This window comes from Chenopodium album, chromosome 4 (genome assembly GCF_948465745.1).
Source record: "Chenopodium album chromosome 4, dcCheAlbu1.1, whole genome shotgun sequence".
Lineage (NCBI taxonomy): Eukaryota > Viridiplantae > Streptophyta > Magnoliopsida > Caryophyllales > Amaranthaceae > Chenopodium > Chenopodium album.
In genome coordinates, this window is record NC_137837.1 from 79,726,969 (window position 1) to 79,745,983 (window position 19,015).

The window sequence follows — 19,015 nt, forward strand, 5'->3', positions numbered from 1 at the left end:
TAGTAGATCTTATGGCTTAACAATTTTAACATGGGTTTTCTAATGGCTTAACAATTTTAACCAAATAGTTTATCTTATGGATCAATCTAAACCTAGGATTAGGGGTGAACATGGTCTGGTTTGGTGTGGTTTGAGTCTTAACCAAACCAAACCGCAAAATACGGTTTGGTCAATTTTCCAAACCAAACCAAACCATATTAATATTGAAACCAAACCAAACCGTAATAATGCGGTTTGGTTTGCGGTTTATGATGAGACGACATTTTTTCCTAAAAATTGTCAAATATTAATAAATTTATAATAAAGTTCTAATAATTAGTCCAAAGGGATTAAATTCTACTACAAATTTTCAATAAAAATAACAACCAACTAATCAAGTGCTAACAAAATAACACATAATAAAAATAATACATAACAAATTAACAGTGGAAAAAAACATAATACATTTGTCCAAAAAAATAATTCATACTCCATTATAGTTATACGACCTATTGAATTTTAAGTATTGATATTTGAGATTGAGTATAGAGTATAGTAGTATACTGACCGTATAGTCTTCTAATGATTTTTCATGTTTTTTTAATTTTTTTATAATATGTAATAACTATTATAATTTATTTAAAAATATATAAATATTAAATTGCGGTTTACTGGTTTACGGTTTGGTTTGGTTTATAATTTTTGAAAAACCAAACCAAACCAAACCGCAAACCGTATTTTCCAAAAAACCGAAACCAAACCGTATTTTTCCAAACCGTAAACCAAACCAAACCGCTAAAATGCGGTTTGGTCTGGTTAGGTTACGGTCCAGACCAAACTGTGTACAGCCGTACCTAGGATGAGATATTCTCTATCAATAATATCATTATGTAAATAGAAGAATACCTCTTCCTCATTGAAGCCAACACTTGGTGCCTTGAATCGTTGTAGACACAACATTAGACCATGGATATAAAATTTGTCTCTCAACTCTCTTGGCATTAGGTCACCATTCTCCTTGCTGGGATTTTCATTCCAGTTGTTAACTAAAAAATACACCCAAGCTAGACTCATGGATAGCTTGTAGTATGGGCCATTGTAGGGCTCTTTCTCTTCATCCTTCTCTACCTCCTTCTCTTCATTCTTATCTACCTCCTTCTCTTTCCCCTTCTCTTCATCATTCTCTACCTCCTTCTCTTTCTTTTTCTCTTATTCTGATCGTATTCATGTACGCTTTCTGACTAACATGCAATCAATAATTTTCTTTGAATTATAATCATATTAACCCTAAAAAGATTATTAATTATCTTATTAAGCGTGATTACAAGTACAAATTCCCTTTAAACATGTATAAAAAGTGTGATCAAGCAATAACTATAAATATCAAGCAACATAATAATAATTAAATTATACGGAGTATATAAATTATCCGTCAATTAACAAATAACATGAAATAATTCGTAAATTAACAAATTACGTTAAATTATATAATTCGACACAACAATAATCATAATTATTATAATCATGTTTATGTTAAAGCATACTAATAGCAAGATCCTAGACATGATACTAACAAGATTAATAACAAACCCTAGCATGTCACTAAGTATATAAAAATCAAAGCTTTAACCCTTAATATGTTATTAATATTTGGTTTTTTATTTTTAATTTTTTATTGTGCATTTGTGAGTTGTGATACGTGCTTATGTAAATAATTTTGGTAACTTTAAGTTATAACCATTTTTTTTAGACAAAGTTTTAACCGATTTTTTGGATAACTATAATTCTATAAACCCCTTTTTAATTATTTTTTAATGGAATGGATAACTATAAACCTAATTACCTTTTATTTTATTAAAAATAGTAAATTTGTCGGTTCCTTAAAAAAAAAAAAAAAAAAACAAAAAAAAAAAAAAAACAAAAAGTAAATTTATTAGTTAAAAAGGTAATTTATATTCATATATCAGGATAATAACTTCTCCCAACTTTTATTCATAATTCATAAGTTCGTAGTCACATTATGTTTATCGTACAATTGCAATTAAAAAATAGCTGTAAAATCTGAATTATATACTGTAATATGGTCACAGTGTGGCACTGTGGCCTGCTACAAACACTTCCTCACTTCAGCATTTCTTTTCACCAACTACGAATGACTCACAGTCACGTGTCCTACTAGTAAACTACTTTGGCATTTCTTTTCTCCAAAGAAATCGTTTGACATAATCTTTTTGTCATATTTTATTATATCAATTAATTAAGGAAAATTTAGAAAAAATAATCCCAACTTTGTCTAATTTACGTAGAATAATCCCAACTTTTGAAAATACTGGAATAATTCGAACTTTATGGGGTCTTGTATTTCTTCAATCCCACTTGACTTGGTACCGGCTATGTAGGTAAACATTACCCATTGAACTGAGTAAGACCCTTTTGTTGACTTCACCAATTCATTTCCCTCTCAAAGCAGAAGCTGACGTGGAACACTCAACCACCCATCTACCTCAACATTAAAACCCGCCATTAAAACTCAGTAAACGATCGTTCAAAAAACGTACTCTCCACCATAATTGAACACAACCACCCTCAAATTGACGTTGATTGCGAATCACCATTTCTGGAAAGCTTGGAAATTGACTGGAGGAAGTACGGGACGAGGAGGGACAATTTGATTCACATTTCAGGTAAACCCTAGAAACTTGCGAATTTTGGGTTTTTGTTTTATTTTTTGATTCTTATTCTGAATTCTTCCCGGTGTATACAATTTGGATTTGATTGCTTTTGTTGAGTATGTTTTCGACTTGTCTGTGTGTGGTTGGGATTTGTTCATGAATTTCTTGGTTTAGCAATTCCCTACTGAATGTGTTGAATTATGTTTGTTTTCAATTGAATGAATAATTTTCAGTAATTTTATTTGGTTATTGCTGGTTGTTGGATTGTGATGAATTATTAGGTTGGAATGAGTTCGTTTTTCCAGAACATCTCTTTGAAATTCTGGCATGGTGGTTTATTTAAGACCCTTGACACTGGTCAACTGGTATATGAGGGAGGTAGAGGTAGGACAAAGTCAGTGGACCCTGATAAATTATCTTATTTTGACCTAATGGAGTTGGGGAAAGAATGTAGTAAGGGTAAGGCTGTTGGGGGTCTGTATTATTTGATTCCTGGACTTAGTATGAGTGATGGGTTGAGGAGAATTAATACTGATGCTGATGCAATTGAGTTGGCAGCATTAGGGAAGAAGTACAGGGGTGTTGAGTTGTATGTTTTGCATGGTGAAGAGGAGCTAGATGATGACCCACAAGAAATTGAGCCAACCCAAATTGAACCCTTGTTAGTAACACAAGCTTCACAAAGTACACCTCAGTCATCTAAACCAGAGAAAATGAAACCAAAAAGGGGCCCACAAAAAAAAAGTATTTTGACTAAAGTAAGGTCAAGTCCTAGGAAGATACAAACCACTCAACCACAATTAATATCAAAAGGAGATTCCCCACTAAAAAAGAGAGCATCTTCCACCTCACTTTAAATAAAAGAGCCTGATTTTAATGCTGCACCCACTTCTTATCCTCATGCCCTAGATCTACAATCTGTGCATCCTGCTACTTCACAAAAATCCTCACTGAACCTCACTTCTTCCCCTGCTAAAAAGAAACCATCCTCACAAGAAGAACTAGTTAAGGAACCTAATTTTGAGTGATATGATGACAGGCCTGATAGTCCAATACCATTAAATGACCTTATCCCAGATTACACTGATGACAGTGATGAAGAAGACCCACCCTATGATCCTAAGGTAGACAAAGGGAAAGGTGTAGCTGTTGGGAGTTCAAAAATAGGGGTAGGAGTATTTGGTGAAGTTTATAGTGATGTTGACACTGAGGATGATGACTGTGAAGCTGATGTAGAGGGAGAGGTGGACTTGGAGAGGCTAGATCTAGAAATAGAGGATGAAATTGATGAAGCTTTTTTACAAGAGGATTTACAAAGTGATTCTGATGTCAGTGATGAGGAGTTTGCTACAGCTAAGGAGAGAGTGAAGGCTTGTAACAGTCATTTGGTGGAACTAGCTCAACAAAAGCAAAGAGAAGCTGCTAAGGGGAAGGCTGCAGATGAAGAAGTAGCAGGTGTTGTCAATGATGAAGGTGGTCCAAGTCTGAGTGAGTATGAGGAAAGTGAGGATGAAGGTTTATCACCAAATGTTAGTGAAGATGAGGGTGATGATGTTAGAAGGAAGAGGAGAGCATCTTTGTTAGTGAATCCAGATTCTGATTTCTCTCAGTTTGAATGGAAAGTTGGATACAGGTTTGCAAAAAGGGAAGACTTCAGACAGGCAGTTGCCAAGTATGCTGTTGTTAAGGGGAAAAATTTGACCTTCACTGTTGGGAACAAGAATAGGCAACAGAGGTTGGGTGTGAAGTGCATTGGTGAGTGTCATTTTTACATATATGCATCATGGCATTCTAGAAAGGCTTCATACATAGTCAAGAGGGTTTGTGGACAGCATACTTGCAATAGAACAATGAAGAAGAACAGGCAAATGAAAGACAAGTGGGTTGCACAACAATTCCTTGATGTGTTTAAAACCAGACCCCACTGCCAGCCAAAGAAATAGTTGATTTCATTAGAAGAGCATACAAGGTGTTAGTACCTAGGGAGTTTGCATATAGGGTGAAATATGCAGCTCATAAACTGTTGCATGGCTCAATGTTTGAGCATTACCAGAAAGTAGGGGGTATTTGGCTGCATTGGAGAGTTGTAGCCCTAGTTCCCACTCTACATTAGTCACTGTCATGCCCAAGCAACCCCCCCCCCCAGTATTTCAAAGGTTGTTTATTTGCTTTGAGGGGTTGGCTAAAGGGTGGATTGAGGGATGCAGAAAGGTGTTGGCTGTAGATGCCTGTTTTCTTAAAACTTTTTTGGGAGGCCAACTCCTTGTTGCTGTAGGGAGGGACTCTAATGACCAGATGTTCCCCGTGGCATGGGGTGTAACTAAGGGGGAGAATCTCTTAAGTTGGGAGTGGTTTCTGAAGCATTTGCAATCAGCCCTGGAGCTTGGTGATGGTGATGGACTAGCAATCATCAGTGATGAACATCAGGTAATGAAAATTGTAATCCTAGTTGTATTTTTTTACTTTTGTATGAGTTTAAGTTGATGGTAATGTTGTTGTAATGCAGGCCATCTTGACTGGTGTGTCATCTGTTCTGCCTAAAGCATAACATAGACATTGCGCCACGCATATCTATGCAAACTGGTCCAAAACATACAGGGGTGATGAATTTAAACTCCAGTTTTGGAAGATTGCAAAGTCCTACAACCAGGCTGACTATGAGGAAGCACTTGCTGAGTTAACAGAGATCAATGAAGAAGCTGCACTAGCTTTCAAAGCCTACAACCCAAGTGTCTTTTGCAGAGCATTTCTGAGCACAACCATTAAAACAGATGCAATTACAAGTAATATAGCTGAAACCTTCAACGGCTATATTATAAATGCAAGGACAAAGCACCTTCTATACATGCTTGAGGATATCAGAACAAGTTTGATGCAAAGGTTGGTTCAGAAAAGGCAGCTAATGGAGAAATGGACATCTGTTATATGTCCAAGGATCCAGAGCAAGCTTAATTAAGAAAAGGACAAAGATTCAAAGTGTGAGGTGCTCCCATCATCAATGCAATTATTTAATGTCACATATTGCCAATATCAAGTTGTTGTAAATTTGGAGGAAATGAGTTGTACTTGCAAGAAGTGGGATATGCTAGGTATTCCATGTAGGCATGTCATTGCCTGCATCTTCTTCCTAAACAGAGAAGCAGAAGAATTTGTGTACCCCTGTTACACCAAGGAAACCTACATGAAAGCCTATACAGGTAACTGACAGTAAATAATTCAACTCTGTATTTTTCAGTTTACTACAATTATTCAGCATTCTCATTAGTGTTTAATGTCATTTAAACCAGGCTCAATTCCACCTTTAGTTGGTGAAAGATACTGGCCTAAGTTCACTTGCCACTTGCAGCCTCCGGCCATTAAAATTGGGCCAGGAAGGCCAAGAAAGAAAAGGGTTAAGGACCCATATGAGAACCCAAAAAAGCCCGGTGTGTTGACCAAAACAGGTGTGGAAATGACTTGCTCACTGTGTAAAGTGAAAGGTCATAATAAAAGAAGATGTCCAGAGAAGGGGAACATTGTGCAACCTGAACCACCAGCTAAAAGGGGCAGGGGAAGGCCAAGGGCTGATGGTCAGCCATCTCACCAACAACAGAGTGCTGATACTACTCACCTTTCAATGTCTGCTCAACCTACACAGCTAGGGAGAGGTGGGAGATCTATAAGAGGAGGAAGAGGGTCTAGAGGTGCTCATTCTGCTGCTGGGAGAGGTCAATCTGCTGCAGGTGCACAACCTCCTACTGGGAGAGGCCAATCACACCAAACTGCTGCTGTTAGTGGAGACTCTACTGGTGGTAGAGGCCAGGGAAGCAGAGGTAGGGCAAGCAGAGGTGGTGGAGGCAGAGGTAGGGGAAGATCAAATCTTCCAGAGGGAGTTAGAGTATTCTTTGGAGAAGATGGTTCTGTAATAACCAATGTGTGTATTGTGTGATCTGATTATAATGATTGAGTCATTCTTTGCAATTATAGGTTTTATCAATTTGTAACTTTACTTTGCCTTTTCTATGTCACATATCAGAAGGGGGGCTCCAAGCCATAGGACCAGCAGCAGAGGTGGTAAGACTATGTCAGTAAATCAAGGAGCATTGAATTACCTGGTTATGGGAAGCCAATCAAGTCAGCAGTCAACTTTGAACAATCAGCCTAATTAGAAGGGGCCTATGTCTGTTAATCTTTTGTTTTTTGTTGTTGCAAACAATTATGCCAGTATGTGTGGCTGTTTACATTAAAAGGACCAGTATTTTGTTGTTGCAAACAATATTGCAGTCAGTATTACGCCATTTTGTGTGGCTGTGGAAATTATGTGAACATTATGTAATTTTGGAATGATTATGGCAATGGCAATATATGTCATGTGTTTATGAAGTGTTGTTCTTTGCTACTTTGCACATAAAGCTTAAACTGATTTCATTTCATAGGATTAATTGGGTACATGTCTTCAATACAAACCAACCAACATGAGCATACTCCTACTTCAAATACACAACCATAATCCCAACAAAAATACAAACAAAAATCAAAGTCCTAGAGAAATTTGATTCTGCCCTTGAACAATGCATGAGCTCAATTCTAAGCTGGCCAACTTCCCTTGCCAATTGTTTCACTTGTTCCTCTAGTTTCTCCTTCCTCCCTTGTAATTTCTTCATCTTTTCTTCCAACAATGTCTTCTGAAACTCCATCTCTGCTATAGTAGTATCCTTCTCAAATATTTGAAATCGCAGCTCATCCTCATTGCTTGCTTCAATCCACTTCATGAAATTACAATTTGTATCCTGCACAAAACTCTTAATTAACAAATCTACAGTAAAACCCTGATTATGAATTTTACCACAACTATAATTAAACTCAATTAATATCAAATTACAACTCCAAACAATTAAAACTACAATATTTATTGACTTACCGGCCATTTAGGACACCCGTAAAACTTCGAACCATTGTTATGCCCCTTTTTCACAGTTCGCACCACCGCATCCAACCCGCAACTACACTTTGTTTTTGAATAACAACCTCCACCCCTTGAGTTTGATGAAGAACTGTATGAACCACTTTGAAAAGACCTACCACTAGCCATGATTAGTAACACCACCTCGTAACTGGAACAGGGGAACAACAGGGAGAGAAGAAGAGAATAGGGAGAATAAGAATTGTGACCGTTAAATAAAAGGGGAAGATATTTGGGAAATTAAAGTCAAGTAAAAAAAGGGTCCAAGTCATATAAGAAATAAAGGAAAAAAAATAAAACAATGCCACGTAGGACATTTACCTGCAATAGAAGGTAAACTGACCTATAGGGATTGAAGAAATACAAGACCCCATAAAGTTCGGATTATTCCAGTATTTTCAAAAGTTGGGATTATTCTACGTAAATTAGACAAAGTTGAGATTATTTTTTCTAAATTTTCCATTAATTAATTATAACATTAAATCGTAACCATAAAATCGTCTTCATTTTCATATTATCTAATTATCTTCACGGTAATAATATGTTTTTAAGCCATATTAGTGTTCAAACAATGTCATATTTGTCATTATCCCTGGGTCAAGGTCGGGTCAGTTCCACTTCGAGTCGGGTATGGGTTGGGTCGGGTTGATTCGGGTTTTGGGTCAATTTCGAGTCACTGGTTTCGGGTCATGGGTCGGATCATCGGGTCTGGGTCAAGATTGCTAGGTCTAGATTAATTGTATTCACCCCGTTTTTTTAATGTATCACTTTTTTTATGATTGTTTTTTTTTTTGTAAAAAAAAAATACATTACTTCTATATTTAGTCATTTCTCTCTCTTCTATGGTCCCCACTCTCCACTTTCTCTCACATACTTTCTTTTTCATTTCTTTACAAATGATCATCCAAATGTGAAAATATTGAGCTGAATATAGCGTCAAGTCACTTTTTGTACAGTGATGTATTCATTTACAAATTAGATTAGCTACTCTTTACTATGATTTATTTGTTGTTGAGTTCTTTTAGCTAGTGGCTCGGATAATTGTGCAAAATCGATAATACAAAATCCGTATGTAGCAATCACGGTATGGATCCATTTCACCCCGTTGTTTATATTACCGCAAATAATACGAAATGGAAGTAATATGTGTTATTAAACTAAGAGGAAGTCCCAATTAATCTATATGATAAAAAAAAAAAAAAATAGTAGTTAGTATAAAAATAATTAAATGTACTGTACTCCGTATATCACACTTGATACACATAGACGTGATGGATGAAATTAACCCAACACAACAATCACTTGTTTGACAAAAACGAGGACACGCTACCAGAAGCAGACAAAATTAATTAAGGAAGCACTATCAGGTGAGAGGCACATTGGTTCTGAGGGAATACATCTTAGGGTCATATAATGATGTTTGGAACCATACATGAACATTATATGTTGTCTAAAATGTCCGTGGTAGGCATGAGTTCACGAAATCGGTGCAAGTAAAAAACGGGTAAATTGACCGTTTTAAGGCAAATTGGATGGTTCCACCCACCCAATTGGACACCCGGGGGTATTAGGGATCATGGTTAACATTTCGGCAATTTTTATTTCCAGGCGAAAAAAGGTCAAAAAATTCCAAAATTAAAGGCTACAATCCACACTTTTTGAGGAACTTTTAATGTTATAGGGCTCGATGGCGATAAATCTTGACATCCTAAAGGATACATCTTAGGGTCATATCAAGCCGTTTGGAACAATATAAGACCATTACATGTTGTCAAAAATGTCTGTGGTAGGCTTGAGTTCACGAAATCGGTGCAAGTACGAAAACGTGTAAATTGACCGTTTTAAGACAAATTGGATGGTTACACACACCCAATTTGACTCCCGGAGGGTATTAGGGACCATGGTTAAAATCTCAACAATTTTTATTTTCAGGCGAAAAAAAGTCCTAAAATTCCAAAATTAAGCTATTATCCACGCTTTTTGATGAAATTTTGATGTTACGGGGCTCGGTGGCGAAAAGTCTTGAGATCCTGGGGATACATCTTAGGGTCATATCAAGCTGTTTGGAACAATATATGACCATTATATGTTGTCCAAAATGTCCGTGGTAGGCTTGAGTTCACGGAATCGGTGCAAGTACGAAAACGGGTAAATTGACCGTTATAAGGAAAATTGGATAGTTCCACCCACCCAATTGGACTCCCGGAGGATATTAGGCACCACGGTTAACATCTCGACGATTTTTATTTCTGGGCGAAAAAATATCAAAAAAATTCCAAAATTGAAAGCTATTATCCACGATTTTTGAGGAATTTTTTATGTTACAAGGCTCGGTGACGAAAAGTCTTGAGATCCTAAGGGATACATCTTAGGGTCATTTAATGACATTTGGAACCATATATGACCATTTTATGTTGTCAAAATTGTTTGTGGTAGGCTTGAGTTCACGAAATTAGTGCAAGTACGAAAATGGGTAAATTGAACGTTTTAAGGCAAATTGGATGATTGCACCCACCCAATTGGACTCCCGGAGGGTATTAGAGACCATGGTTAACATCATGACAATTTTTTATTTCCGGGCGAAAAAAAAGTCAAAAAATTCCAAAATTAAAGGCTGTTATCCACGCTTTTTGAGGAATTTTTTATGTTATGGGGCTCGGTGGGGAAAAGTCTTGAGATTCTAGCGAATAAATCTTAGGGTCATGTAATGACGTTTGGAACCATATATGACCATTATACGTTGTCAAAAATGTCCGTGGTAGTCTTGAATTCACGAAATAAGTGCAAGTACAAAAACGGGTAAGTTGGCCATTTTAAGGCAAATTGGATTGTTCCACCCACCCAATTGGACTCTCGGAGTGTATTAGAGACCATGGTTAACATCTCGGCAATTTTTTATTTCCGGACGAAAAAAGGTCAAATAATTCCAAAATTGAAGGTTATAATCCACGCTTTTGAGAAATTTTTTATGTTACGGGGCTCGGTGGCAAAAAGTTTTGAGATCCTTGGGGATACGTCTTAGGGTCATATAATGATGTTTGGAACTGTAGGCGTCGCTCGAAGTGCGCTTACGTTAAAGCATGTGGTGAATATGTTTGGCACTCATAGGAAGTGGGAATTGACATAATACAATTAGGGACAAGGAAAGTAGGGAGCCGCCAACAAGTTTTTAAGGAACTTGTAAACCGTTCACGGATCATAAAAGGCAACCACGAATAAGAGACAACGAAGGCAACAACGATTGACCCGTGAAGGTTACACCTCATTCATAATCCATGAGATTACTAACTCCATATGGTTTGTGAGGATCGGGGATGATGGTACGAAGTGAGTCAAGGAGTTACATTCGCCCGTATTGGCCTCTACTCGATTCTTATAGTGAAAATTGATTCCTGCGATCTCAAAGGCATACAAACAAAGATTCAATTTGCTCCAACCTATTATTATGCTAAATTGGTTGAATATTAATGCAACACATAATTCTAAAATATTTGTGATCAACTTGATTTAACAGCAAGATTAAAAAGGAGCCTAAACCGGTTGTCCAAATTATCTTATTAGGCGTGATTTTTTCAATTACATATTCCCTTTAAACGTGCAATATATTGATCATAACAATAATAGAATAAACATTAATATTGGAAGCAATTTAACAATAATAGCGTTAGTCAAATCAAATATAAAATAACCTAATCATGATACTAGCAATATTAAAATAAAATAAGAGTAATTAAATTAATTAATTACTCACATTCCGCGCGTTCCTTTAAATTGCTACATCATGAATAAACTGTTAGTAACTTCAATAAAGATATAAAGCAAATGAAAATTAAATTAAATAAATATATATTTGATTTGGTCCAAACCCTCAGTTAATTATACCTTTCACGCCTTGGTTTAAGTACGGAACCTCGGGTTTAGTATAGACTCCTTGGAGTGCTTAAGGGAAGAATGGTATAATTAGGAATATAGATTTAAGGCTTAGAATATGTGGGAGAGAGAGAAGAGAATGATTTTTGGTGTAAAAGAGAGAAGGATTTTATGATCAAGCTTGTTGATCCTTGAAAAAGGGGAGATATGACCTCTATTTATAGAGAAAAAAGAAGGGATAAGAATTCGAATCGGATAAAACTCTTGCGATAGATAGCAGTTTATGCGGTTTTTGTTTTTATCATATCTTTTGATCCAGAAATAGGAATAAGATGAATAAGATATCGTTGGAAAGCTCTTGAAGTCTAATTTCTAACCCAATTAGAATCAGATTAAAATATTTTGTAGAATAAAAGATATGGCTTAAATAGTGAGACGGAGTCAGTTTTGAATAGAGTTTGACATTTTATTCATATCTTTTTCGTTATAGCTCGTAATTGTTATTATAATATATCATTGGAAATATAATTTCAAGGGCTATCCAACCATATAAAATTTGGATAAAAAATATGAGGCACGAAAATAATATCTGTCTATCTTTGAATGTCTTTCAATTCGAATAAAATTAGGACTTTCAAAAAAAGGAGTTTTATTCAATTTCAAACTCTTTAATCTTATCTTTTCAAAAAGGATAATTAGGATATTTTAAAAACTTCTAGAAGCTTCTAATTAATCCTAATTGGTTTAGGAATGGGATTAAATAATTTGGACCCTCCACATGATCATTGGGTCATAGTTAAGGTGGGCTCAGGTTCGGTTTGGGCTTAGTTTAATATTTTGGCCATAACTTATTCGTTATACTCGAATTTGGGCTTATAATATATCGTTGAAAAGCTCTTTTAAAGACCCATCCAACTATTCAATCATTTGACCCAGATTATGGACCAAAATAAACTGGATTAAACGTTTTTATAAAAAGGACACGAAATGAATGATTTTAAAGGACACGAAATGAATTATTTTGGGTTTAAAGGCACGAAAAGAGGAAAATAAGTTATGGTTTGGGGAAATTGGATAGAATTTGGGTTGGTTTATGAAATGGAAATATGGATTTAAGCACTCCAAAGATTAAATACTAAACCCGACCAATAATGGCAGTGAAAGGTTGTTCATCATCGGGTTTGGTTTTGGGGAGACATTTTTAGGTGTCTACAGGAACCATATATGACTATTGTATGTTGTCAAAGATGTTCGTGGTAGGCTTGAGTTCACAAAATCGGTGCAAGTAAGAAAACGGGAAATTTACCGTTTAAGGCAAATTGGATGGTTCCACCCACCCAATTGGACTCCCGGAAGGTATTAGGGACCATGGTTAATATTTCAACAGTTTTTATTTCCGGGCAAAAAAAGGTCAAAAAATTCTAAAATTGAAGGATATGTTCCCGCTTTTTGAGGAATTTTTTATATTACGAGGCTCGATGGCGAAAAGTCTTTAGATCCTAGGGGATAGATCTTAGGGTCATATCAAGCCGTTTGAAACAATATATGACCATTATATGTTGTCAAAAATGTTCGTGGTAGGCTTGAGTTCACGAAAACGGTGCAAATACTAAAACAGGTAAATTGACCGTTTTAAAGCAAATTGGATGGTTCCACCCACCCAATTGGACTCCCGGAGGGTATTAGGGACCATGATTAATATCTCGACAATTTTGATTTCCGACAGAAAAAGGTCAAAAAAAATTCCAAAATTGAAGGCTATTATCCACGCTTTTTGAGGAATTTTTTACGTTATGGGGCTCGGTGGCGAAAAGTCTTGAGATACTAAGGGATACATCTTAGGGTCATATAATGACGTTTGGAATCATATATGACCATTTTATGTTGTCAAAAATGTCCGTGGTAGGCTTGAATTCACAAAATCTGTGCAAGTACGAAAACAAGTAAATTGACCGTCTTAAGGCAAATTGGGTGGTTCCACCCACTCAATTGGACTCCCGGAAGGTATTAAGGACCATGGTTAATATTTCGACAGTTTTTATTTCCGGGCAAAAAAAGGTCAAAAAATTCTAAAATTGAAGGATATATTCCACGCTTTTTGAGGAATTTTTTATGTTACGGGGCTTGGTGGCGAAAAGTCTTTAGATCCTAGGGGATAGATCTTATGGTCATATCAAGCCGTTCGAAACAATATATGACCATTATATGTTGTCAAAAATGTTCGTGGTAGGCTTGAGTTCACGAAAACGGTGCAAGTACTAAAACAAGTAAATTGACCGTTTTAAAGCAAATTGGATGGTTCCACCAACCCAATTGGACTCCCCGAGGGTATTAGGGGCCATAATTAATATCTCGACAATTTTTATTTCCGACATAAAAAGGTAAAAAAAAAATCCAAAATTGAAGGCTATTATCCACGCTTTTTGAGGAATTTTTGACGTTACGGGGCTCGGTGGCGAAAAGTTTTAAGATCCTAGGGGATACATCTTAGGGTCACATAATGACGTTTGGAACCATATATGACCATTTTATGTTGTCAAAAATGTCCGTGGTAGGTTTGAGTTCACAAAATCTGTGTAAGTACAAAAACAAGTAAATTGACCGTCTTAAGGCAAATTGGGTGGTTCCACCCACCCTATTGGAACCGCGGAGGGTATTAGGGACTATGGTTAAAATCTCGGCAATTTTTATTTCCTAGGCGAAAAAAGGTTAAAAAATTCCAAAATTGAAGGCTATTATCCACGATTTTTGAGGAATTTTTTATGTTACGGGGCTCGGTGTTAAAAAGTCTTGAGATCTTAGGGGATACATCTTATTGTCATATAATGATGTTTGAAACCATATATGACCATTATATGTTGTCAAAAATGTTCGTGGTAGGCTTGAGTTCACGAAATCGGTGCAAGTACAAAAACGGGTAAATTGACCGTTTTAAGGCAAATTAGATGGTTCCACCCACCCAATTGGACTCCCGGAGGGTATTAGGGACCATGGTTAATATCTTGGCAATTTTTAAATTCGGGTGAAAAAAGGTCAAAAAATAATAAAATTGAAAGCTAGCTATTATCCACGCTTTTTTAGGAATTTTTTTTTGTTACGGGGCTCGGTGGCTGATATCGTAGGGGATACATATTAGGGTCATATAATGACGTTTGGAACCATATATGATCATTATATGTTGTCAAAAATGTTCGTGGTAGGCTTGAGTTCACGAAATCGGTGCAAGTAAAAAAAATGGGTAAATTGACCGTTTTAAGGCAAATTGGATGGTTCTACCCACTCAATTGGACACCCGAGAGGTATTAGGGACCATGGTTAACATCTCGGCAATTTTTATTTCCGGGCGAAAAAAGGTCAAAAATTCCAAAATTGAAGGCTATTATCCACGCTTTTTGAGGAATTTTTTATGTTACGGGGCTTGGTGGCGAAAAGTCTTGAGATCCTAGGGGATACATCTTAGGGTCATATAATGACGTTTGGAACCATATATGACCATAATATGTTGTCAAAAATATCCGTCGTAGGCTTGAGTTCACGAAAATGGTGCAAGTACGAAAACTGGTAAATTGACTGTTTTAAGGCAAATTGGATGGTTTCATCCACCCAGCCAATTGGACTCTCGGGGGGTATTAGGGACTATGGTTAACATCTCGGCAATTTTTATTTCCGGACGAAAAAAGGTAAAAAAAAAATCCAAAATTGAAGGCTAATTGTTTGTGCAAGTAGATTTAATCAATGAAAGAAAGAATTGACTAGTAGATGAAGATGAACCCTTATTACTCCGTTCTAAACATGATTTTTTTTTTTTTTTTTTTTTTTTTTTTTTTTTGGGCAGTTTGAATATAATTGTTACTGTATTAGCATTTTGACTCGAGTAGAGTTAAAGTCTTAGTAAAACCAGTTTAGAAAATGTTTGGGCACCATACAAACTTCAAACATGAAAGCTTCAACCAAGGATATGTACCACAATATCATACGCCCTTAGTCCCCTAGCATAGAAGCAAATTAAAGATAATTATAAACACAACTTATCAACATTGGAAAACTTGTAAAACAATAATACATTTGTATTCTTATGATTTCTTTACAACATAAGTTTGGAAGGACCTCAGTTCGAATGGCTTTAGCCTTTAGGTACAGCAAAAATGGGAGACCTGAATACCACTCAAAACTGTCAAAAATTGAAAACAGACTATGAAACAAATAATACAAATTTACAAATGCACTGCCTTAAAATTACAACAATGATCGACACAGCTTTCGATCAAGTTGCCAAATAAATTATCCTCCCAAAAATGGATCATATTTTCTGAGCAACGTGTTCCTGGAAATCATGTACTAGACAGACTGGTATGAGTAGATCAGCCATTGTTCATAACTGAGGGCGGTACTCAGATGGAATCTGAATTTGATTTTACTCACTACTCTTCTCCTTTGCTTCCATTGTTTCGTTCAGCACAAACTCAGCATACAAGTCTTTAAGGGCAATAACAACGGTTGTTATTAAAGGTCCCATTATTGCTCCCTGCATCACAAAAGAAACATTGATTCAGTATGAGAGAAATACCAATATTAACCACATAGGACTTGAAAGCAACATTTAAGCACCAAAACCTACAAGAAAAGATAACCCATCACGTTGGCACATTCACGAATATAAAATCCATGTAAAGCCAACGAATCAGTAATGCGTAGATCAGTATTTCAAACTACTGCTGCAACTTTAATATGAAGTAGAATTGTAAATTATGTCTCTGACTCCTTTGATCACATTATCTTCACACGCCAGTTACCTCATTAGTAAAAGTTTCAAGCTACGGGTAACTTTCTACGACACAAAGACCTCAATGGTTCAAAAATCATATAATCGCTTAACACTGATGATCATAAAAAATACATTATGCAATTTATGGAAAACAAGATTCCCCAGCAGAAAATGCAACAGTCTGAGCTAATTGTGACAGTTGACATGCATATAACTGATAAGCAAGTTAGTAAGTCAGTAACAAGATATGAAGATGCATTAGAAGAATTCCACCCCGAATTTAGTTTTACCTCAACAGCAGACGGGAACAATGCCACTCCACCAATAATGCTAAGCCCGGTAAGGTATGGACTATGACCTGGTATATCCTCCAGGATCTCAGAAGCCCCATAATCCAAGAGCACATTATGAATTACTGATAAACAAATTGCCAGTATGTATTTACCCTCTAATGCAAACTGTACAGCAGCAGGGACAGTTGCTACAAATGGCGGGAAAAGGGGCAACAAAGGACTAATGAATGCAAGTAATGTGGACATATACAAGAAATGAATGGAGAACAGCCTAAACAGAAGCCAAGTTAAACAACCCTGAACAAAAGCAATCTCAGCAGTTGCAAGCATAACCCCGGAAATTGCCTTATCAATAACTTCAACACACCGAGTTCTAGTTGCATTCGAGACAGGAAGCAACTGCATCACTTGCTCAGTAACACCTCCAGAATCCGATGTAATAAGGTAATACAAAACCCAAAAGAACACCATTGACTGCGATATAAAGTTAATAAAACCTGCAGCTCCAGAGACGATTGACCCAACAATAGTAAACATAAACTTAGCACCTCCACCAAGAACAGACTTGCTACTCGAAAACACACGCTGTCCAACATCGAGTCCTTGCACAGCAAAACCCTTCACCTTCTCAACTAAATCAACCCGACTAGCAATTAGCTCCCTAGCAATAGCATCAATATCAGTATAAATATCCCACCACTCTCGATCCTTAAACTTCATCCTCAAACTTATAAGCTTCTCAGCATAAGGAGAAGGCGACATCAACTCAGTAGACCGGCCAGTTGCATTAGCCGGCTTAATCACATAATGCTTGATACCGGCCACAAACTCCGTCATATTATACTGCATTGCCAACCCATCAATCTGTTCTGAAACAGTGTCATAAAACTTAGTAGTATACCTATCAACCATCCCAGGAACATCATTCTCTTCCATCCATTTCTTAAACCCAATTCTTTCAGCATAATTACTTTCCTCTACATGAGATTTCAACCCGAAAACGGCATCCCTACCTTCCACCCCAATCTTATACGAAAAGAAAATAACACAAGCTAAGAACCCAACAATCATCACAACAATCAAACCAATTGCAACAATAGTTTCCAATCTCTTCAAAATTCCACGACTAAAGAAAGCACTAACCCTACTTCTCCTAAAACTCTGACTTCTAAAACTAGAAACAGCATCCATTGTAGAATCAACACTATTAGCCCTAAACAAAAACCCAAACCCTAAAATCCCAATTGCCCCAAAAACCCCAAATCGTTCATAAACCAAAACAAAAATACTAAAAGACAACAACCACCTTAACCACCGGAAAAACCCACTTCTCCGGCGACGATTCCGGCGACGTTCATCGGAATCCGACTTCTTCTCCTTCCTTTTGAACACAAGCTCTCGGATCTCAACGATTGTACCAACGAAAACCCGGAAAATCGAAACGGGTATTGCGAGAATCGTTTCGGTGAAACCCTTTTGCAATGGATCTTTCCAGAACAAAACTAGGGTTCGTTGAATCCCACGTAAAGGGATTGAGCAAAGGATGGCCCATTGAAGGGGGCGAAGGTAGCCTTCGAGGAGCCGGAAAACGCCGTAAACTGTTAGGAGAGAGAAAAGGAGGAAGGCGTGTGCCATGGCTATGTACATGGCTAGCCGGACTTGGGGGTCACCGGAGAGAGATGAATGAGACGGAGGCGGCGCGTGGGAGTCACGCGCCGCCGTAGACGGTGGTGGAGGTGGTGGGGAGGTGGGTTTTCGGAGAGAAGCTGATCGGAACATGTCTTGCCAAGGTGGGGTGGAGGAGGAAGAAGAAGGGTCGTTTGGGTCTGAATATGGGACAAGTTCCATTTAGGAAAGATGATGATCAAATTGGTGGAAAGATTGAATTTTTTTGATGGAGAAATGAAAAAAAGTAGGAGAGAGAAAATTAATACTTTTTTCCCAATTTAACGGGTGGAATTTGATTGGGTGGATATAATAAAATGTTTATAATATTGGGATTAATTAATTAATGATCTTCAGTTTCTTTGTTTAAAAAAAAATATCTTTGCTTCTTTTTGTTTGTCTCATTTGCATTTGTACAATTTTAAAATTCAACGATTTGTAATTTATATGAAAAAAACAGGAATTTAACAAGTTATCACATTTATATGAACAAGAATTATTCATAGTTAAAGTTTTTTGGGTAATGCTATACATAGCCCTTAGGGCTATATATAAGCATTGAATTTACTCTTGGAAAATGTATAAAGTTAGGAATTCATGACAAAAACACGCGCAAATCGGTGTAATTAGTGTGTTTTTGTCATGATTTTCTAAATTTAAACAATTTTCAAGAGTAAATTAAATGCTTATATGTAGCCCTTAGGGCTATGTATAGCATTTTCCAAGTTTTTTTACTGATTTTTAAAGGAAAATGTGAGAGTAATGTATAATATATATACGTAGTATTTTTGTAAGTTAATAATACTCTATATTTAATAGGAATTTAATA

General features: G+C 36.6%; 1 protein-coding gene across 1 annotated transcript; it reads right to left on the minus strand.

Moving 5' to 3' along the window:
• Positions 1-15,509: 15,509 nt before the first annotated feature.
• LOC145629488 (uncharacterized) lies at positions 15,510-18,447 on the minus strand. Its single transcript, XM_081682100.1, has 2 exons — positions 16,519-18,447; positions 15,510-15,988 (listed from the first exon to the last, which is right to left on the minus strand). Exons 1-2 carry the CDS (start codon positions 18,367-18,369, stop codon positions 15,878-15,880), a joined length of 1,962 nt encoding a protein of 653 aa, XP_081538226.1. The 5' UTR covers positions 18,370-18,447; the 3' UTR covers positions 15,510-15,877.
• Between the last annotated feature and the right edge of the window lie 568 nt (positions 18,448-19,015).